Source organism: Neolamprologus multifasciatus, chromosome 5, assembly GCF_963576455.1.
Source record: "Neolamprologus multifasciatus chromosome 5, fNeoMul1.2, whole genome shotgun sequence".
NCBI classification, from domain to species: Eukaryota; Metazoa; Chordata; class Actinopteri; order Cichliformes; family Cichlidae; genus Neolamprologus; species Neolamprologus multifasciatus.
Window position 1 is genome coordinate 19,960,414 of NC_140443.1, and position 22,357 is coordinate 19,982,770.

The 22,357-nt window shown below is 40.0% G+C and overlaps 3 protein-coding genes and 1 long non-coding RNA gene across 4 annotated transcripts; 1 reads left to right on the forward strand and 3 right to left on the reverse strand.

Moving 5' to 3' along the window:
- Positions 1–775: 775 nt before the first annotated feature.
- On the reverse strand, positions 776–7,332 carry fblim1 (filamin binding LIM protein 1). The gene is made up of 9 exons (XM_085160503.1): positions 7,167–7,332; positions 6,501–6,718; positions 5,829–6,210; positions 4,604–4,758; positions 3,686–3,773; positions 3,429–3,598; positions 1,917–2,095; positions 1,632–1,752; positions 776–1,511 (listed from the first exon to the last, which is right to left on the reverse strand). Exons 3-9 carry the CDS (start codon positions 6,184–6,186, stop codon positions 1,401–1,403), a joined length of 1,182 nt encoding a protein of 393 aa, XP_085016629.1. The 5' UTR covers positions 6,187–6,210; positions 6,501–6,718; positions 7,167–7,332; the 3' UTR covers positions 776–1,400.
- A 1,503-nt stretch (positions 7,333–8,835) lies between these two features.
- Positions 8,836–12,000, reverse strand: LOC146518491 (transmembrane protein 82-like). Its single transcript, XM_085160506.1, has 6 exons — positions 11,708–12,000; positions 11,535–11,607; positions 11,257–11,449; positions 10,723–11,140; positions 10,249–10,433; positions 8,836–10,162 (listed from the first exon to the last, which is right to left on the reverse strand). The coding sequence occupies exons 1-6, from the start codon at positions 11,781–11,783 to the stop codon at positions 10,073–10,075; spliced, it is 1,035 nt and encodes a 344-aa protein (XP_085016632.1). The 5' UTR covers positions 11,784–12,000; the 3' UTR covers positions 8,836–10,072.
- A 109-nt stretch (positions 12,001–12,109) lies between these two features.
- On the reverse strand, positions 12,110–21,181 carry slc25a34 (solute carrier family 25 member 34). Its single transcript, XM_085160505.1, has 6 exons — positions 20,903–21,181; positions 19,753–20,508; positions 16,887–16,952; positions 13,923–14,075; positions 13,692–13,826; positions 12,110–13,307 (listed from the first exon to the last, which is right to left on the reverse strand). The coding sequence occupies exons 2-6, from the start codon at positions 20,293–20,295 to the stop codon at positions 13,137–13,139; spliced, it is 1,068 nt and encodes a 355-aa protein (XP_085016631.1). The 5' UTR covers positions 20,296–20,508; positions 20,903–21,181; the 3' UTR covers positions 12,110–13,136.
- Positions 14,070–16,018, forward strand: LOC146518493 (uncharacterized). The gene is made up of 2 exons (XR_014874226.1): positions 14,070–15,341; positions 15,425–16,018. It is a non-coding gene; the product is annotated as an uncharacterized LOC146518493 (long non-coding RNA).
- Positions 21,182–22,357: the final 1,176 nt, after the last annotated feature.

The following is a 22,357-nucleotide window of genomic DNA, read 5'->3' on the forward strand; positions in this document are numbered from 1 at the left end:
GTACCTGTACCACTGTTAAAGCTGCTATTCTTTATTTATGATAGTAGAACATATTCTTTTTATTCTTTTGTTGTATGACTGTAGTATGACTGTTTATTTGTCTGTATAAGCCAAGTTCAGCTGTACTTCAAATTTCATTTGATTCAAATGAATTGGAAGACTTTGTATGGAGGACTGCTTGTGGCAAGTGTGCCAGTGGCCAGAGTGTGCCCATTCTCCTCTCTCATTCCTCCCAAGATCAATATTAGAAATCAGCATTAGCTCAGAGTACATTAATTAGAAGTATAAGTAGTATAATTCAAGTGATTTGATTATTATTATTTGATTCATATTTTGCTTTGCTCCTGCTAAACTGCTTTAATAGAATATCCTGCATTCAAAAAGTCTAAATTGTAGAAGTTCCATTTTTAACCTTTTGTGAAACAGTAAAGGTAAACACTGTGTAAAAATATTGCACCTAGTTAAGGGTTCTTACAGGTTTCTCTAGCCTTAAAACTTAAGAGATCCTTGAGGTCTATTTTCCAGCCGCTTGTGGCAGATGGCTGCCCTCTCTGAGCCTGTTTCTGCTGGAAGTTTCTTCCTGTTAAAAGGGTGTTTTTCCTTCCCCCCGTCACCATCACATCTGACTGTTAGGCTTTTCTCTCTAATATAGTACGGGCATTATCTTACAATAAAAGGCACATTGAGGCAACTGTTGTTGTTATTTTGCGCTATTTTGAGCTGTTGTTGATACCTGCAACATATTGTAGCCCCTTATTTTCTTCATAAATAATGAAGAAAGTGAAGTGATAAAGAGAAACATGTTTTTCATAAAACAATTTAATACATGTGTACGAGATATGAATTACAGCAAGTTTTTTTTGAGATAGTGACTATAAATAAAACAATTTCCCTGGAATCCGATTGAGACTCTGATACTATGCCGGATAACTTTGTTTTATTAAGGCAGAAGACAATGTTAAAAACAGTCTGCTTGACAATTACTTCGTACTTGTTAGTGGTTTGTCTGCTTGGTTTGATGATGTAGATGCAGTTTGAAGGCGAATAGAGATAAAATATATTAGATTATTTTTCTATCCTTTTTTCAAGTTAAAGTTGATTATTTATATGTTTGTATAATGACCGAGAAACAGGATACTGACTGGGGTTCCATTTATTCTCGTACATTTTTTGTAAAGTGAGTTGCAGGAATATAATTGTTGCTTTTGTAGATTGTATTAAGTGCAAAATGATGAAAAAGAAGAAGGTAATCTTCAGAAAGCATGATATACTGTAAAAATATAGCTTTTCTCTAGTGAAGGAAGCATTTAAGGCATTTGCACATTCATTCTAAAGGCACATGCGCAGTCTCCCATCTCTTTGTTCAGTTTTTTCTTGTCTTGCTTGCTGTTCACGTGGGATTAGTGCTGACCAGAAGCCAGGTTCAGGTGACAGGGCTTGCAAAGCATCTTCCCGTCTAAAGGATAACAGCCATGCTCGTTCGGTTCAGGAGACAGTTGGATGGCGCAGACCTGCACACAATATGAAAAAACTTATTCCTGGTACTGAAATAATATCTGTCTCTGTATGTTGTTTCAGAATCCGAATACTTTATTAATCCCTAGGGAAATGATGACACACAAAACACCAACCTGACATCTGTAGCAGTTCTCATGGTAGGAACGCCCCAGACATTCAACTGTATAGCTGTCGGTACCATCTTCTTGTGGAATGATAAGCTGGTTACAGGCACTACACTTTGGAGCGTATTTTCTTTACAATGTTAGATGAAAAAGAAAAATTTATTACACTTGTAGACAAAGGGATAGTTTATAATGCGACAACAGCATTGTAATAACATGTCAAATCAAGTGGAACACAACTGTATATATTGATCCTTTACCTAAACCCTTCAAATAGTTTTTTCCCTTTCATACCTGTAATAGTCTTGAAGGCAGTAAACTTCTCCAACTTCTCCCTGGGCAAAAGCTTGCTCTCCAATTTGCCTCTTACATGTTGTGCAGGTGAAACAAGAAAGATGGTATGCTCGCTCGAGTGCGCGGATTATGTGATCTGTGATAGCGTCCCCACATGCCCAGCAGAGCTCCAAACTGGCCTAAGACATGGAGAAAGATACATTGTTAATTACCTTAAAAATTTACGTTTTAATCTGCTTTTTTTTTGTTGTTGTTTTGCTTTGGGTCTGTTTCTGAAAATGTTTGAGGCATCAAACAGTGCAAGTTTACCAAGCTTGGTTGTTTTTATGAAAACATGAACCTGGACATAGATCTAGTTATTTGTCTTCTCTCAGACCCCCCCCCCCCCCCCCCCCCCCGCCCTCTGCACATTTTACTCACCACATGTGATAATTTCAAGTGCTTGAACATTTATTTACATGTTGTAAGTATGAAAATCCCATCTGATCTGAATTGTTGGTCCAATTTGGGACTCACGATGAGGGGCCACACAGATATACGTTTGCATGCTTCATGGCTTTTTTATTGCTCTCCAGTCTGTTGTAACAAATCACGATGACAGATTTATCCAGCATTTTATGGGATTTTATGAAAATCTGGAGCCATTTTTGTTTGAAAGAAACTTTGATTTAACTTGACTTCCTGGATTCCCTCTCCTACCCACTGTTCTAAGGGTACAGGTGTATCACTATGCATGCTCAGTAACTCTGCTGGTTGATTAGAGAATCAGTGGTCTCAAGCTGACTGGAGAGGAAATAGTGCAGGGAAATGGTTGGTTCAGCAATGAAGAACTTGCAAATAATTTGTCTTCACTTATAGTTTTAATGAATGTAGTGGAGAAAGACATTCTACTTGAATGGGGCGTCTGTGTCCAGCAGGTAGAGCAGGCTGTCTACTAACTGTAGGGTGGTGGTGGTTTGATCCCCGGTTCATGATGCATTCATCAGAGTGTGAATGTTAGACAGAGAGCGCTCAGGCTTAGAAAAAAATGTGTGTGTGTGTGTGAATGGGTGAATGAGGCTTGTAGTATAAAGAGTAGAAAGGCGCTGTATAAGAACCATTTAGCAGTCCTGTGAAACATTACATTGAGCTTAAAATATGCATGCACAATGTAAAAAAAAAAAAACAAAAACAAAAAAAAAACATGGCTTTGAGCTTTTTTTTTAACCACCTGACACCTTGTGTCCTCATATGAGGATACATTTTGGGCTTTCTGCACCTTTTGCTTCATTCTGCTCAGTATTTCAACACTTCAAAAATGTTCAGAAGTGGTGACATTGCTGTAAAATAAACCAGTTTTTAAAAAATCCTTTCTGTTCAATGGTGATGTTTAGTTTTTCTACTCATCAGGTCCAGCTAATCTCAAAAAGCTATAAGAAACACGAAAATTAAACCCAAAGAAGAGCTCAGGTTTCAGGAGGTTAAAGTTTGCATGTATATTCACAGCTTGGTTAACACGCTGCATTGCACTACCTGGTAACAGTCTTCACAGAGCGGGATCCCGGCCTTGTTGTAGTACTGTTTACCAGCCAAGGGAATGTGACAAGATCTACACTGGAAGCAGCCATCATGGTAAGTCCTGTTTAAGGCCTCTATCGCAGGTTCAGAAGGAGCCATTGGCTTTCGACAGAAGCCGCACAGATCTGCATTGTTCACACACACAAAGTCAAACCAGGTTATAATAATGTGGCACGCAGAGTGGCAAAAAGTATAAAAAGAGATCAGGTTACCTTTGCTCTCTTTGTCTTGGCTGTTTTGGTGGATCCTGTGGATTTGGTCATCTGAGCTTAACCCACTAGATGGTGTTCTTGCTTTCACCTTAAATGTAAAGCGCATTATTAAACTGACAAGTTGAGTTTGGCCTACAGAGGCGAACTGCATAATTTAGCAGCGCTTGATTTTGAACACATGTGGGAGTTGTTTAAAAGTGGCTCTGAATGTGACAGGCGTAAGAAACACCAGAGTCATCCACAGCACATCATCAGGACCAAGCCACACAAACATTTTAATTTCACTGTGGTTTTAAGGTTTGGTTTAAAATGGGTGGTGAATACTATTTTTTTTAATACTTCAAACATTTTAATTCTACTGAGTTTAACAGATTATTTCTAACCCTTTTCACCAGTCGCATAAAGACTTTACCTACTCTTTCGTGTAAAGACCTGCTGGTGATACAAAGATGAGTTGTTGAGTTTAAGCGTTTTTAAAGGGAAACCTTTCTGCTTTTATTCAGTCAGTAAAATTCTCAGAAACCAGAGAGGAAGAAAGTAATTTAGCAGTCCCCCCCCCTCCCCCCAAACTGATCTTTGTCTACACAGACATGGAGCAATAAAGTTTTTGTTTATTTACGGGAGCAGTTTGGAAGTTGGTGATTTTGTGAAAGCAAGAGTGCACACTTTTAGTAAGATGGTCGTATAAGAGCCCTGTTCTTTATTTTTTGGTGATGGCGCTTTACAGCCACTGTGAAAGGCTTGTGGAAAAGCTGTGGAAAGCTAATCCTTCATTGCAGACAAAATAAATACTTGTGTGTTTAAAATAATTGAAGGCATTTTTTTTAAAGGAAATTTGGCATCACGTTTTTGAAGCTGCAAACTGGAAGATTTTAAATGTCATTTGTTATAGTGACACTGTAAGATAAGTCTGCATACCTCTGGGTTGTAAACTGGCTGCTGGCCTGGGGTCACGGGGTGGGGGAAAGACTCTTGGGCTGGAGGAGGTGGTGGAAGTGCTGATTCTTCAGAGGGCAACTCTCCCGGACATAGAGGCGGTGCATCAGAGGGAGGGGGAGGAGGAGGGAAAAGCTCTGTTTGGCATGAGAACACAGTTTTAGATGATTTTGTAGCAGCATAGACAGCTGATTTAAAAAACAGACTAATGACAAATTAGATGAAAAAACTGAATGTTTAATCACAATGTACTGATGCGCTGTGCTGACATAGTTTTGGTCTACTTGTCCTTTCAGAGTACATGTTTTAAAATTGAGACCCCCATGGCCCTTCACTGATTTTATTCTGGATCACTCATCACTTTAAATTCCCCATGCATTTTGGCCCTCCTGGTTGATACAGCAGTCTGCACAGTGACTTTTTGTTCACTGGTTCAGGTGTTACATGTTTGAGAGAAGATATGTAGGACATACATTTTACCTCAAGTTCAAGCGTATCTGTATAGTGTATATTTTCAGCACCTGATGTCAGTTTGACACTCTTGCTTTAGTAACCCTTGTCTAACAATAAAATATTTGTGTCCTGATGGGAGTTGTCTCTTCCAGGAAAAAACTGTCCTTATCCACGGGGCAGGAGGGTGTAAAACATGGTTTGATGAATCATGGTTTATGGCCTACACGTTCACCTTATGTCATCCCAATTTCATATCTCCATGAGAACCACCATCATAAAAAAGAAACAGATACAAATAGGGAACATCTTTTAGGAGAATCTGTTGATTCCTTCAGTAGAAGTCAAAGACTTGGAGGATCAATGCCAAGGAGAGCTGCAGCTGTTCTGGGGGCTCATAGTGACTGAAAACCTTACCAAAGCACATGGGCTCAGTTTCCCAGACATGAATTAAGCCTAGAAACTTTTCTGAGGAGATCCTCATTTATTTTTTTTCTTTAAGTCTAGGACAAGGCTCAATCCCTGTCTGGGAAACTGGCTGGAATTTTTTTTTTTTGGCTCTTTTAAAAGTCTTTTAGATGTATAAAATCAATATTTTACATTTTGGGATCAGATATTTTGAAATGCAGGTCAGGAAATACATAAATTATCATTCTGATCTGGGGAAGACCCAATAAAGGGCCTTGCAGGGCCATTTTCTAATATTTTATAGATAGTCTTTTTAACTATGGAAAAAAAACAAGTATATAATAAATACCTGATGAACTCCTCTGGTCATTTTTTTCTTGAAGCTGTGTTTTGCCTGGTTCACGTTTGGGGGGATTGTGGCTCTGTGGGCCTGAAACCAGGGCCAAGGACCCCGCATTAGTCAAGCCTTTGCTCTTTAGGCCGCCATAAGACTCTGACGGCGGTGACTTGTCCTCTCTGCTGTGCCTGAGGGCAGGTATGCTGTCACCTGGGCTGACTCTTACAGCAGGATGCAGTTTCTCTCTAGCCGGGGCACTGTGGGCTTGAAGGGCAGGCTGCTGCTGTGGGGTCACGGTGGCTCGGTGAGGAGAAGCCAGAGTGATGAAGACAGAAGAAACCACCCTTTTTGGTGGAGCTGCTGATGCCATGAATGTACAAAAGTCTCACGCAGCCTGAAAGGAAGACAGAAGAATAAACTCATGACTGCTTGCGACAGAGAGAAACACAGCATAAACCACAGGCTCAGTTTGTAATATCAAGCAACGATAAACTACAAGAACTCATACTGAAGACAAAACAGACATTTATTTCCTATCATGTTGATCTAATTTAATCTAGGTATAGTTGCACAGCTGTATTCACCCGCTTACAGCTCTCATTAACCATAATGAATGGTACTAGAGTCATAAAGCACAAATGTGAATCATCTGTATGCTTTAAAACCACTCACTGTGTCACATACCTGGAAGAAAATGCGCTTTCTCTTTGCTTCTTTCTTCTTTCCCGTTCTGTATCTCCCAAATCTCTGGTTTATTTTCCCTCCTATGAGCTGCCTCAGAGAGAAGACTTTACTCCGGTAGAGAGGGGCTGCTATCTGCAGAAGGCCACTCCTTTTCCTTCTGTACCTCCCTCCGTCAGTCGACCCCTCCTCCTCCTTCTCTGGCTGAATGACAACACCGCCTCCCTCCCGACCGTAAAAGGTGAACAGTTAATCTCGGACAAAGTGCAGTAAAAGACATGACACATTCATCTACTATGAAAACTTGGCAGGCTGCACACACACACACACTCAAACAAGAGTGCATGAACGTAGACACACACCCACACTGAGTTATGCAACATGTGTGCACTCATACCAAAATCACACAGCCTTTTTTTCTTTTCTTTTTTTTTTAACAAATACACAGTGCCATAAAGTTCCTCATAAGGTTTTTACCCAGAAGCAAGCAGGCAGGCAGAGACACACACACACCTACACACACAAGCAAACTCCCAGTTCTTTATCTCTCTGCATGCCAGCAGGATGTGACTGTACCTGCCTTTTCCAGCAAATTTCTATTTCAAACTGCCCTCTTTTTCTCCCTTGTGCAGTTCTCCCTCATTGTTCTGTCAGCTTTATTTTTCCTACCTCCCTGGTTGAGTCTGCCTCCCTTTTTTCTTCTCCCTCTTTCCTTCGTCCCTTCCCCCACAACATTATATCACTTAAGCCCTGACTCTCTATCAGTGTCTCATGGCACTGCTTCCATTTGGGACACACAGAGCAGAAAACACTGTCCGATAATAGGTGCTGGACTTCATCGGGAGCTTTTGTGCTCAGCTTTCCAGGACCAGCGGCATTACGGTGCAGTGAATCAGGGCATTGTGCAAGAGGAGATGTTGGTATATTAGGAGAAGGGGGGCGGGGGGGGGGGGGGGGTACAGAGTGATGTCTATGGGAGCTATGAAGAAGTGCTTTGTTGTGTTTGCTGTTCCCCATCACAGTCAGTCTTAGTAATATCAGATGTGCTGATCAGTAAATATTATGATTACTCTCTTGAGCCAAAGCGTGTCAGGTTCCTCCTAAAAGTCAAACAGGAAGATGGAGCAAGAGACCGAGCGCTGAATAAAACTTTCCTGATTGATATGGGTCAGCCTGGAAGAAGAGAGGGAGAGGGAGGAATGTGCAGAGAGGGTTAACAGGAGATGGCGATGCGGAGAGTGATGGGGGTCTCTGTTGTTCCAGCTCTGTGGAAAGGAATGCTGCAGTGATGTCACGGCTGCAGGAGGGAGCATGCCTACTGATGACACAATATCCAGACCTCCACGCTCCGCCTTCCAACAGCCCAAATCCTCATTAGACCCTCTGAACCTCCTCGTTGCTTTCAGCAGCTTGACTTTTCAATTTAATCACCAACACAGTGTCATTTTTATGTTTATGTGATTTTAGAGGGGTGGATTTTGCAGAACAGCAACAAAAGCTGAAAAGAATGAAAGGAAGTCAAAGGAACAGGAAGAAACATACAGATGGGAAAAAACAATTGCATGCTCACAAATACACTTTACACGCAGACTGACTTTGTAAGTGCTAAGGCAGAAAAGTCAAGCTTTTACTCAGTAACGATTACTTTCATTAAATCTAAATGATGTTATGGGAGAGACAAAAAACGAAGCAGGAGACGGCAGCATAATCGGGCTGTTAGTCCTGAAGGGTAAAGCTTCAAAACAGCTGATTCCTACAGTATTCACATTAATCCAGTTGGATATAGTTTTCTATCACCACCTCCTATGTGTCTTTTTCTTCTCTCTCTTTCTCTCCTTCGACAACTCTAGTTTGCAATGTAGGATTGTTTTGTTTCCAGATTTTTAAAAATCACTCCAGATTAACAGAACTCTGATGTGATGTTTGTGTTTGGAGTGCTTGTTTAACTTTCTGAGGCCTAAGTCATAACTGACAGTGATCCTAACCCTATGGAATCAATATATTGGCCCGAGACTCAGCAAAAGTCTTGGTTCACCAGTTTCTTCATATTTTGCTTCCAAGGAACTAGAGTTTTATTTTTAGTGGTATTGAGCAATGTCTCGCCAGGATTTCTGAAAGTATTTTAAAGCTTTTCTTTGGACATTGGCTGCTTTTTCACTCATTTTCAGCCCAATCTTTGTACCTGACCATCTTCACAGGATTTTTTAAAATCTTTAAACCACTGAACCTATAACTCATTCAAATACTGAAAAGACACCTTACTCAAGAAATGAAGCAGTGTTGTGTTTACACATAACAGATAACTTAGCAAAAAAAAAATCTTTAGGCACTTGTTAGACAGACATAAAATAGTATTTTTTGTTTGTTTGTTTGTTTGTTTGTTTTTATTTTAACCAATAAGGTGATTTTCAAAGCGCTATTAGCTGAGCTCTTGGAATATCTCTACACTGTGTGTGGTGTATACTTGAAACATCTAAGGAAACTGGACAAGTGTCAGGTCTAAAAACTATATTGAGCAGCACCGTATTTCCATGTTTGTTTGCACATTTCAATAAATTGCTGCACCCATTTTCCATTGTCCTAACAAAATCTAAAGAAACAAGATGTGATTCAATAGTTTTGCATGTATATATATATTTTTTAATTACCACATTTGTTCTAACTAGCACACACTGAATACTATTTAAACTAGTTAACCTCACTGGGTTAATGCCCTGATTACAGCCATCCTTTAATAAACACATCACCAGTTTCTCTTCAGTTCATATAACAATAAAATGTAAATAACTAAATATTTTATGAAAAAAAATCACAGTAAACTTCACTGAAACATTATTGAATTATAATAAATGAGATGTAACTAATCAGTACTTCTACAGTTCTCCAAAGTCGTGTGATCAGATAAGTGCCAAAAGCTTCTCTGTTATTTTATTGTTTCAGTCTCTGTCCACAGTGAACAGCATTTTATTTTAAATATGCAGTATGTTTCATCAGTATCCTGCTCATCCACAGTCCCCATCCTGTCTTACATCACTAGATTACTTAAATTGTTGTACAGACATGTCTCAATGTTGAAGACCATCATCCAGGTTACATCATTTCTGTTATGCAGCTTGGAAATCTTTTCAGATATTTGGCTCCCATCATTTAAAACACATTATGGGTGGCACAGTGGTGCAGTGGTTACCACTGTTGTCTCTCTTTATGTGGAGCTTACATGTTCTGTGCCTGTGTTGGTTCTCTCTGGATTCTTCCCACAGTCCAAAGACAAGCAAGTAGGTCTCTCTGTGTTATCTTTGTGATAGACTGGCAAGCTGTCCGCCTCTCTCCCCATAAAAGTTGGGACAGACTCCAGCTCCCACACAAGCCTGACTTGGATTAGTGAAAAAAAAAATGGCTGGACATTAAATACTAAATCAGCTTATTTTTTTTTTTATATTATTTCTGTTTAATATAAGACCCCAAAACAGCAAGAAGTCAATTAAAGCCTTTAAGCACAATATTATTTCACAACACAAAGTAATAGTACATCTTTACAGGTGAGACAGTCATTGTGGTGGAGTTTGAGTGCACCGTTATCTGCCACGTGATGATGTTTTAATTGTGGTTCCTTTGTGACTGGAGCGCTCGTCACGTCTGCTCAAGCTTGATTCCTCTTTTTCTTCCTGAAAAGGAAACATGAGAATTCAACCTCCTGTCGTGTTATTTTCACAACTACAGCAACTAAAACATAACAAAGCAAAGACCAGACCTTCAGCAAAGCCTGCAGAAGATCCCAAGAAGGCAACAGACAGACTGCTTCTCCCAGAAACGCGATGACTATTTGAAACACATCAGACCAGTATCCCATTGCAAGCATGAGGACCAGCAAGGCTCCCAGCCGCATAACTGCAGAGTGCAGGAGGGCCGCTGTGCCTGTCTGCCGATGCTCATCCTCTGCAAGTACAGACAGAAAAGTTACACAATGATCCCAAAAAGCCTTGGCCTTGTGCTTACTGATTTTATAAGCTGTGTTTTTGCCATCAATTCTAAGTTTTTAATTCATATATGTTGCTTTTTACATTTATAGGGCTTCATTTCATCACTTATGGTCTACTTTTATTTCTTAAATCCATATAATATTATTTAAATCTATTTAAATATTTTTATTATTACTTAACACTGCGTGGGCACTTTCCTCTCTGAGGATTAATTAAGTTCCACTCTCAGCAGTACCGACCATCACCTTGAATATACACGAGCAACATAATGTAACAGAGCGTCAGCAGAGTCCAGAACTTCATAGCATCCTTCTGGGACAGGAAGTGGTCATAAACCGTAGCGGTGGAAGCAACACTTGCTACAGCAAAAGCCAAGACAACCGCTCTTTGCAGTGAAGCCAGTATGGTGTGTCCGGAGGTTAGAAGAGTGATGCACTTCCCACAGTAATGTTTAGTGCTGTGCAGCGGGTAGAGTCTGGCCACATGGATCCACAGACTGTGGCTCAAGCTTGCCAGTTTCCAGCTGAGAGCAGCTGCCAGAAATAAGCTGAGGGAGCTGTGTGGAGCCCCCTGTTGGAGGAAGATCAGAGTGCCGGTGAGGCTACAACCCAGGGAGAACTGGCTCTGGATTAGGATCATGTCTAGACCTCTGCCACTGGCATCCTGCATTGAGAGACGTGAATTAGAAATGTGTAATAAAAGAACACTCTAAAGCAGATACATACAAGCATAAAACAATGCATAAATATAGCTGCAGTATTTGTTAAGGAGGAGCTCACCAGTCCAGCTGATGCCCAGGTAGAAACAGCCCTGAGGGAAAACTCCAGCACTATCAGGGAGAAAACCCTCGAGCCCATCAGAGAGAGGAGGACAGTCAGAATCCAGAACTGGAGGGCTGATCTCCAGTTCCCTCTCAGAGATGTGCCCAGTGAGGATGACCTGGGTTTGCTTTCATTTCCAGAGTCAGAATCACTGTGTGCAGACAAAATAGAATAACTCCAACGCTCTTGAAAATCAAGCCATGCTTTCCCTTTTCCCTCTCAAAGGGTGAACTCACTTGGAATTTTGAACAAAATTGTAAACTCTCAGCAGGTTGTACAGCACTGATATTCCACATGCACCTACGAGCCCTTTAAAAAAAACCAACCAAAAATAAGCCAGTAAAGAGAAGACATGCCATTGAAAGGTGCTGAGAATTTAACCATAATCAGAGAAAACATGTTATCAGACCTTGAAGAAAGCAGTCAAATGGTTTTGAATCAAAAGGTGTCCATCCAGTGGTTCCCAGGATCAAGGAGAGAAACATCTTTATGATGTTCTTGTGACGTTTCAGCAATAACACTCAAAGTGGTGCTACAAATGAATGACTTTGCCCTTATTTCTTCGAGCTGATCAGGTTTTAGTAAGCTCCATCCACCCAAAGGTACAAAGGTGAAACGTGATATGGCTACAGCTTTTAGTCCAATCAGTTCTTGATGAAAGGGGTTTCAAAGCCTCTCAAAAAGAAACCTTTAACCCCAGTCAATTAAATCATTTCAAAGAAACAGAAAACACCACAGATTACAATGGTTTTAAAGGAGTGTATTCAAAAGATTCACCACCTATCCAGAGAACAAAAACAAACCAGACAGGTTTCTTACAAAAAAACTTTACTAGGACTGTTCACTGCTGTTAAAGTTTTAAGTACCAGTAGGTTAAATTTCTGCACATACAAAATTGAAATTACAAATGTCATTCTTGGCTTTAGTTACATCAGTTCAAGTCAGTGAATTTAAAAAAGGAAAATCCCATCAGGTTGTTTTTTTTAATACAACAGACAAGGTATCTAGACAGTGTAATAAACATGGCAAACAATTGTTTGCTTTAATGATGATGACTTGTTCTTCGGGTTGACCGCACTCACACACTTATGAGTTAACAAGCAAATTCCTGCGAGACTTAAGCTTGAGGTATAAAGAAACCCTAATCAAAAAATGTATACACTCGAGACATATTTTTAGAGAAAGATGTCTTCCAGTATGTGCATAACATGCCAGTCTTGATTAAGTGCTTCAAGTATTCATTTTCTGTGCTAGATGGGAGAGAAAAGCTTGTACTTAAAGCAATAGTTTGACATTTTGTTCATGTTTCTTTCTGGAAAAGAGTAAGATGAGATGTTTGATATGGCACCCAGTGTCCGTTGGTTAAATATAAAGCCACAGCCAGCAGGCATGTGCTTAGCTTAGCATAAAGACTAATAATGAAAGGCAACAGCTAGCTTGTCAGAGCTACCAGCAGCTATCAGTACCTCTAAAGTTTACCAGCATTTTATATTAGGTCTGCGTGTTTAATAAAAAGTGTTGAAACAACAGTTTGTTATTTTATATGCAATTATTATGCTTCTAATGAGTTACCATTTACTATTTTATTAACTTTGTCCAGAGCTAAACTAGCTGTTTTTATGCTAAGATAAGTTAACCAGATGCTAGCTTCATATTAACCAAAAAAAAACGTCCATGAACCATCTCATTTCACTCTCGGAAAGAAAAGTAAATAAGTATACTTCCCAAAATGTCACACAGTTGCTTTAAATTCAGTGCTTCATTAACTGAGAGAGCACTCTAACAGCTGTAGCAGAGCCCAGTTGTGCTTTCAGTGTGCAAGTATGGGTGCTTCAGCTCTACTTATCCTTCACTGCTTGTTGCCTCATCAGATCCCAGAACAGCATGCTGAGCACCGTGTGCGGGGCCAGTCGCAGGAACACGGGGCCCATGCCTTTATACAAACCCAGCAGGCCCTCCGCTCTGCACACCTTCAGCATGCAGTCTGAAAATCCATGATACAGACGCCCCTACAAAACAGATGTAAAAAACACAGCAAGTCTTTCCTGAACTGAAATAAACTGAGTTCCTTTATTGTCACTCTACACAACACAATAAGATTCAAAGGCAATTTCTCCTTAAATAGATAGTGGATTCAGACTCAGGCTGCATTCATCTACCAATCATCACACAGGGATGTGCCATGAAATGTCTGGCTTTGTCCCATTTTACCAAATATAAGAAAAAAAAAAGAAATAATATATCTATAAAAATATATAAATTAGATGATAAAGGTCAATACAAATATATAATATAAATGAAATGATTTCATATTGCTTTTTTTAATGACAGTATGCTTTTTTTTAGATTGTGAAACTAATGAGAATGAGGACAACTGTTGAAGACAGACTCACCTTACGCAACTCATCCACCGGCTGGTTGTAGAGCCGAGTACTAATGACATCAAATGGTGTCATGGTAATGGCCACAGCAACTCCACTGACTGCAGCTGCCATCAAGACTGCGAGCCAGCTGTTTGGACTGAACCACTGAAAGGACACAAAGAAAGATGATCGGACTTTCAACACATGGCAGCAGCTTGGTCACATATGACATAAAACCTTTGGCTGTTTAGATAACATTACCTGAGAATGTGACACCCATTCCTTAGCTGAGGTGAAGGTTGCCAGCTGAGCAGCTGATCCCACCATGACTCGAGGCACAGCCCCATTCACACCCCTCCAAAGACCAATTAAACCTTCTTTTCGATAGATGGTAACAAAGGCATCAGACACTCCCTGAAATAGAGGAAAACAAAGGCACTGGTGAGTAGAGGCTACAGATAATAACTCTCAAAACCAGGTAACACTTTATAACACGGCTTGCAACTAAGGGTGTAATTTCCCTGTAATTAAATGGGATTTAAATTATTTTATCTACAAAAATTATTTGTAATTGCATTTACCTACAAATATTCAAAGGTAGGTACACTAGAATAAGAGGGTAACAAGTCAGTTTTTTACAGGAAAAAAGAAATAATTATTCTGTAAGTTTATTCTTTATTTAAAATCTCTTTTTGTCACGGTTCTGGGTCTTTCTGACCCAGCTTTTTGAGTTCTTGTGTTTTTTCTATGATGGTTTATGTTTTGAGTCCTTTGTTGTACTGTCTTTGTTATTTCCCTAGGTTTCAGTTATGGTTATCATAAGTTTAGTTCTGAAGTTTTGTAATATGGCTTCACTGTGTTCCATGTTGTCTACTGTGCCTTTCTGTACCATGTTTCAGGTTCCAATGTTCTGTCTCCCCAGTCCCTGTTAAGTTTACATGTCTGGAGTTCAGTCAGTGTGTTTCCTGTTTTACTTTGAAGGTCCGTGTCTCATGTCAGTGTTTCTAGTTTTGCTTCCCTTGTCTCGTCCAGCCTGATTACTCCCAGCTGTGCTCTCCTTCTGTCTCATTCCCTCGTTATCCCTCAGTGTATTTAAGCCCTGTGTTTGTCTTTGTCAGTGGTGTAGTTGCCGTCATGGATGTGCGTCAGTTATCCATGTCCCAGGTTAGTTTTGTTATATTTTTTGTGGCATTCTGCAATAAAGCAGCTTTTTGAGTTTAATTCCTGTGTGGTAAGTTTTGCGTTTGGGTCCTTCTCCTGCCTGCACACAGCCAAAACATGACACTTTTACTAAAATTTGTGAACAAGAATTTGCGAAAACGAATACCTTAGTAAAAGTATTTGTCTAAAGCCAGAAATAAAGGTAATAATATTCAAGCAAAACATTGAGGCAGCCTGAAGTAACTTCATGCAACCCATTTAAATTTGCCTTGAATACATTAAGTCAGATCATCTCTTTCTGTTTTTGTTGATTCTACAGCTGATTTCTGGAGCAATTAGCTGCAAATTTGAACATACACATGAATGTATGGAGCTGTACTTATTAACCTTTGATAATGCATTCACTTTGGCACTGTTTTTGATACGCTTTTCAGTTGGAGCCTGACCAATCCTGGCATTGCCAACTTAGAATACAAGACATGCCACCTATGGCTGAACCTGGCCATTCAGTATATTCAGGTGACCTCATTCTTTGGGCACATATCACTGGTGTAGACCTGACCAGCTGAAGCATCTGCAGATTATAACACTGCCCCCTGCAGGTTCTTGCAGCAGGCCCTGAGCAGGCATGATGGGTGCATCACTTCATCCGCCTCTCTTCTTACGTTGATGGAGACATCACTGGGGAAGAGGATAAATCTAGACTCTTCAGACCACACGATCTGTTTCTATTGTTACTGGCTTTTTTTCCCCCTGAGAGCACACTTAGCACTTTTAATTTTTATGTTTATTTAAGCGTTGTCTGACACTATGTTTGCGCTAAGTACCGCAGCAATTTCCTAATGTTGTAAACCTGCTCAACATTTGGCAATAAAACCCTTTCTGATTCTGATAAGCCTTAAAAAGATTCAGCGATTTGTTTTTAGTCCACCGAGTTTGCTTCACATCATGTGTGTTTGCAAATGTACTTACTTTCAGTGTTAGACATATCCATGACTTGTGCTGATGATTTTTTTTTTATGATCTGATTTTACCAGATGTTTAAAGGATCTCCAATCACGATCACTTTTTTCTAACCACATTTCTTCCTTTTTTGATGATGATTCATCACTATCCTCCCAGGTCCTTTCAGCCCCTCTACAGCCTGAACCATCAAATAACTGCCTGAAATTGCATGTTTGTTTGTTTGTTTGTTTTTGTTTTTCAAAAAATTGAGTGTTTAATGAACCTTCTGAATAATAATAAAAAAATTAATATCAATTAGCATATTTTAGTTTTAATTTGCTAGCTCTGGCATTTCAGACAGCTCTTATCCTGGTTTTGGTAGTTTCAGTAATTGCCTTAGTTGTCTTTGCTGGATGAAGGCAAATAATTTAACCCATCTTTTCCACAACCACACGATGCGTCTTCTGATATGGCTGTTTAAGAAATGAGAAGCGGCTCACTACATCAGTTAAGTTTAAATAACCTGTATCCAGCTAAACCATATTAATTATTGCAGTAAATATCCAGTGAAAGGCTCTTATTTGTTTGCTTAAGTGAATATAGGTGGAGCCTTTTTCTTTTGGCTGGGCAGATTATATGATCTGATGGTTAAAGGGCATCACGTACTGTTTAAACACTATACGTCTGCAGTTTTACTGTGCTTCTCTATAATTTAACTTATACTTTTAGTTTTATACTCTCACCACACTGCATTTTAGAGAAAATACTAAATACACGTCAAATACAAGTTGTATCCATTTTTTGTTGAAAACACAGGTACATAATGTTATTGATACGCAGTGTTTATAATGACCATTTTCACTCTTCTCCTCAGGTGCCAACAATTAACGTTTTCATTATCAGCTTTCTATCTTGGTATGTCATTAACGGGAGTGTTATGGGCTTCAAATTTTAATTACCAAATGAACACCTGATAAATACACAATTATTATACTATAGCACATAGTTTACACCATCCTGGCCAGTTATTGTACTTTAATACACCTGTACTGACATCTTTAAACATTGAAACAGCTGGTAAGCTATTCTTGTGTTTTATGTGAAATGTGTCCGTCTTACCAGGTGGTTATGCTGGTGACCTACTGCAATGGCTGCCACAGTCTGAGCCTGCAGATGGGTTTTCACCTATGAAGAAAACACAGCAAGCACGTTTTAAAATGCGTTCAGGCTTATGGTTAGTTTTCAGCAGCGAGCTTCACTTAATGCTTTGCTGAAACAGAGTTCAAAGTGCACAGAGCACCAGACTTGTCACCAAGTCATTTGTTAGAATGAGTTGTGTAAGGATACCCGATAACCCTGCTAATATTCACAGGAAGCAGTTACACAACGTGCAGATCGCACTTTCCTTGTAAAGGAAGTTTTTTTTCTTCGTGTGAAATCATGACGCATTTCATGTAAAACAAAAACACCTAAATAAAAACGGAGAAGAAGACTCATCGTTTCCTTCTTGATATCAGATATGGTGTCAGTAAAATAACCTTCACTGCCTGCCAGCAGCACACAGAAGGACCCACAACATACTGTATAGGTTTGGCAGCAGCAGGCGGAAAGAAAAACATTCAGGATATATTTAGTGACCGTGATATAAATACATCATCAGACAGTATCGTCTTTCCATGACGGTCCAGAAAGCTTAGATGGACTTGGATGTATTGACTGGCAGCTGAGGCAGAAAAACAACAAAAAGAGTGGTACAGTTGTAGAAATGCAGAGGACATAAATCGAGTGATGGTGAAGTTTGACACTGATGTGAAAGTGATGTTTTTTTGGAGAGCATGTAGACGGACTGCTAACAAAATGCACACTCTGATTTAAACTGGAGATCATACTGCGTTTTGAAGACTTTCTAAATGACCTAGATCTATGACTTTACGCCAAACATCTATGTGATCTAGCAAACACTGGGCAAAAACAGCTTGAAGACCTTTGAAGTGTCTTTGAAAATGGTCTGGGGTCTCTTTCTTTGCCCTTCAGTTCAAATGCAGACAGATGTCGGGTTTGTATTTTAGCTTTTCTTTTCTTTCAAGTTCATTTCATTTTACTGTCCTTTCATTGAGCCACTGTAATTTATTTCCCCCTCTTTAACTTTCCATTTAGTCAGATTTTGTCAAGTTAGTCTGAAAGCGTTGCTGGTCTCTCACTAACCAGATTCCACCACACGATTTCAGGGGAATTTCCAAAGTTAGTCTTTTTGGAACACAATTTCCCAGTTGTATAATTATTCTGCTGCAGACGTTCAGGAAGGAAACAAAGGGTGGAGCGTGGGGGCAGATTTTATACTGGAAATACTGGAAGAACAATAACTTTGGAAGAATTTCACATCATTTCAAATGCGAGCTCCTAGAATTTTCTTCGAATAAACAATTTTTACAGCAACTGAAAATTGCTCCAATATAGACTTACTAGCCACTTCAAGTACACCTTGCTAGTACTGGGCTGCAAACCTGCTTTGCCTTCTGAAGTGTCTTCATTCTTCCTTCTTGCACTGCAGGAACCAGGCATAAGAACATGTGTACACTGTGGTCATAAAGGGATGGACAAGAGAAGCAACAACATGCAGGCAGGCTGTGGTGTTTAAATGATGCCCTGTTGGTATATCCTCCACACTGTTACATTATGTAACAGTAATTATGTTGTTTGCATTAAATTCTGACCCTACCATCTGAACATTGCAGCAGAAATGCAGTCTAAAAGACAAGGCAATGTTTTTTCAGTCTTCTGTGATTCAGTTTTGATAAACTTGTGTGAATTGTATCCCCAGAGATGCTCTTGTGCATATTTTGGGTTTAAAAAGTGGTTATTTGAGCTATTGTTGCCTTCCTTTCAGCTGAAACCGGTCTCCATTTTCACACAGAGAACTACAGCTCACTGGATATTTCTTTTTCAGACCATTCATTTTAAAGTCAAAAGATGGCTATGTGGGAAAATCCCAACAGATCAGCAGTACTCAGACCAGCTCGTCTGACACCAATAACAACATTCAAAGTCATGTAAATCACCTTTCTTCCCAATGCTGAGGATCAGTTTGAACTTCACTCGGTCATCTGAACCACATCTACACATACAGACCATGATGTATTTGAATGTTGAATGTGACTATTCCTTTAATGTAGAAATATCCTGTTGTGTAATTAGGAAGTGAACACAAAGGATGGGAGTTCACGTTTGTCTCTTCTTTTTTAAATCTATGGGCGAGTATATGGTAAATATTTGTCTCTCTCCCCATATATGTAATTTACAGAAAATCCTTTGTGTTACACTGTGATACAAGTTTAGAAGTGTGTTGGGTTTTTTTGCTGCGGATCACAGTTTAACAATGAGTGACCTAGTTAGTTCCTGAGAGTTTGTCATCCAGGCCACACATCTATGGGAGATCTAATGCTTCTGTTACTTCTGCTTTAACGTGATTAGAAGACACTGTTTTCAGTCACTTTGAATAAAAAGATCTTTCTGGAAAAAATATCAGATGACTTAATCAAAAGGATTTAAGAAAGTGCCACGGATGAAGCAAACATGATTGTTTCTTCTCTTAATTCTCTCATATTTGGCGTCAGATGCCCAGACCACCTCAGCATTGGATGGATGGATTTGGCCTTTTCTTTTCATATGTTGAGACTGTACAGATTTGTCTTTAAAAAAACCATTAATGCAAAAGATCCTAAAAAGTAAATTCATTTACATTAATACATATTGTAATGGGGATGCTCACAGGTAGACACTTCATTTGATTTAAAAGAGTCACAAAAAAAAACTTAACCAAAAAAAAGCAGATAGAATTGATTTTAATGATGCACAAAAGCCAAATCAGTGGCATACCACTAAAAGAGTTTATCTCTATGGAGCTTCATGTTTTATTGAAATACCTTCCTCTGGAAACAATGACTATAGAAGATACTATAAAAAGGAGAAACTATAATAAACTTACCAGATAGGCAGGAGAAGCTATGAAGGCACCCAGAGCTCCAGCACCTGCCCCTGACAGCAGACTCCCCCCATGGAAAGAGGTGATCCCCAGAGCTTCACAGTAGGAGTACGAGCCCAGCCTCACGCCGTTCATCACACCCTGGTAGATGAGCCCGGCTGAGAGCCCCTTCTGCAGGCCCCGTAGCCCATCCGTGCGGCCCACCACCCAGAGCGCCTGCAGGACCCCGCGGTAGTGTCTCTGGTAGGATCCCCGAGCACAAAGCTCCCCCTGTAGCTGCAGACGGGTTTTCACCACCTCCAGAGGATTGGTGAACACACAGGCTGCGCAGCAGGCAAGAGCGCCCAGGGCGAAGTCTAGTGGAGGCCAGACTGCAGGAGGCGGCGGCAAGGGACCAAAGACCCCACAGGGGACTGTCAACACAGTGGGTGAAATCCTCTGGGAAGGCTGTGGAGCAAACACAGACTCTTCGGGCGAAGTGTTCAGCAGCTGAGTGCTGCTCATCGCTGAGAAGTGATCTTCACAGTTTGCCTTAACAGTACTCATGATGGCTTTCCTCCCCTTGCCTCAGTGTGATAGGAGCAGGGAAAGTACTTGGTAGAGTACAGTAAAGTCAGAGACAGAAGCTACCGACTCCTGCGATTACTCATTTAACATCTGCTTTACACGTTCGTCCTGTGACTCGCAGGCTCACAGTGTCCTCCTGGACTCACTTTCATTAACTTTCTTCACCGTCATTCTGTTCTAATGAGGCACCATCTGCAAGAGATCATGCAAACATTTTAAGTAAGCTTCAGGTATGACACTCAAATCCAGCCTTGCAAGTCAGGAGAGTGACTCTCCTTTTTTTCCAGGAAAGAAAAAGCTGTCAGATATATTTAGGTTCCTCCTTGCAGGGCAAACATTGTAAAAGCCTCTCTCTTGTTCGTTGACTCTGGGAGCTTTCGGCACACTGAAGTTCATTCATTCAATACTACAACTGATCCAGAAACAGATTTAAGAGTAAACACACCAGATAATCTGACATTCATAAAACATACAAGCACACAAAAATGCTCAGAACAAGTATCAGAGACAGCCACGTGGAAATATAAAACTTTTCTGAGAGTCTTTTTCTGTGGTTATAAAAATCTTAGTTGACAATGACACTCACAGTTTTCATTGATCCCGTGCAGCTCCATTCTTCCTCCCTGCTCCATTCTTGTAAACATGTGTCTCAGCACATTCATTGTCACAGTCCCCTCCTTCTGATTCTGGTCAGAGCCAATAACGTTTCAGGCCTTTGTGCCACCTCACCATTTCCCTGAGTGCGCACGAATGGGTTGGCTGTGCTGTGAAACTGCCCCTGCTCTGGTCCTATAGGAGCTCTCTGGGTAAAAGGTTATTGTTGGTCAGAGAGAGGGAGAGGTGAAGCGTCTGAGGCCCGGGAGAGCAAATGCTGTGTGTGAGCTATCAAAACAAGGTTAAGCTGCTAAAGACCGCATGGATAATCTTGGAAGCAAAACAAAGGGACATATGCACTGCTTTTACGTTTGCGTTTCTTCCATCTTATATTTATCTTTTTATTTGTTTTAGAAAGTTTTTCAGTATTCAGATTTATTTAGTAGAGGAAAACTGATGTGGTTGATCGCTTTAAAATCGACGAACCCTCTGAAAAAGAAAAGAAAATGAGCCGTAAGTGCTAATTGGAGAAAGTTTTAAATCAATTATCTGCAGACTTTTTTGTGCTGTATGACAAAAACTCAGCCACTAGAGGCCGCCTTTTTGTAAAGTTCAGATTAGACACCTGAGGTGGATCCAAGTTCCCTGTTCATCTTAATGAACCACCTGCCACCTTTAGTAATTTTTGGACCTTTTGTTTACATTAGTTTATGTAGCAGTCAGAGAGAAGCAGGCTTCTTATTATAAAGGCTAAGAAGGGTCATAATTTAGAGGTTGTGATATAAAACCCACCTTATTTAGATGTGAAACCACTACTGAATTCATAATGTTAAAATGTATACCAGTTTTTTGTGCACCCAACACACACTTTATCAAGTACACATTGCTTGTACTGGGCTAGACCCCCCTTTTTAGCCCAGTACAAGCAAGGTGCCTTTATCATCTTTGCTATCAGGTAGGATGGATTAATGCTTTTATGTTGTTTGCACCAAATTAAAGCCCTACTAATCTTAATGTCCCAGCATAAGCCCACAGTCAACAGGCCAGGTAGTGTTTTTTTCCCAATTTTCTATTGTCCATTTTTAGCGAGTCCATGCAAACTTGTGCCTCTTCTTGGCTGACAGGGGTGATGCTCTGTGTGGTTGTATGCTGCTGTAGCCCATCTGCTTTAAAGTTTGTGCATTCATGTGTAATCAGCGGCTATTTGAATTACTGTTGCCTGCCTATCAATAGAGGAAATAAAAGTTAAAGATTCTAATTTTGACTTGACTTGTAATTAAAGTGAAGAAGTATTTAACTATTAGAAAAAAAAAATTAAACTTCAAATTAATGGTTTCAGCTGTTTCCTTAGGTTTGTGTAACTTCAAAGTTTATTCTCCAGTTTGATGACAACTGCTGAAATGATCGAAAGCTTCAACACAATTATGACTGCAAGCTGAGCTTGTTT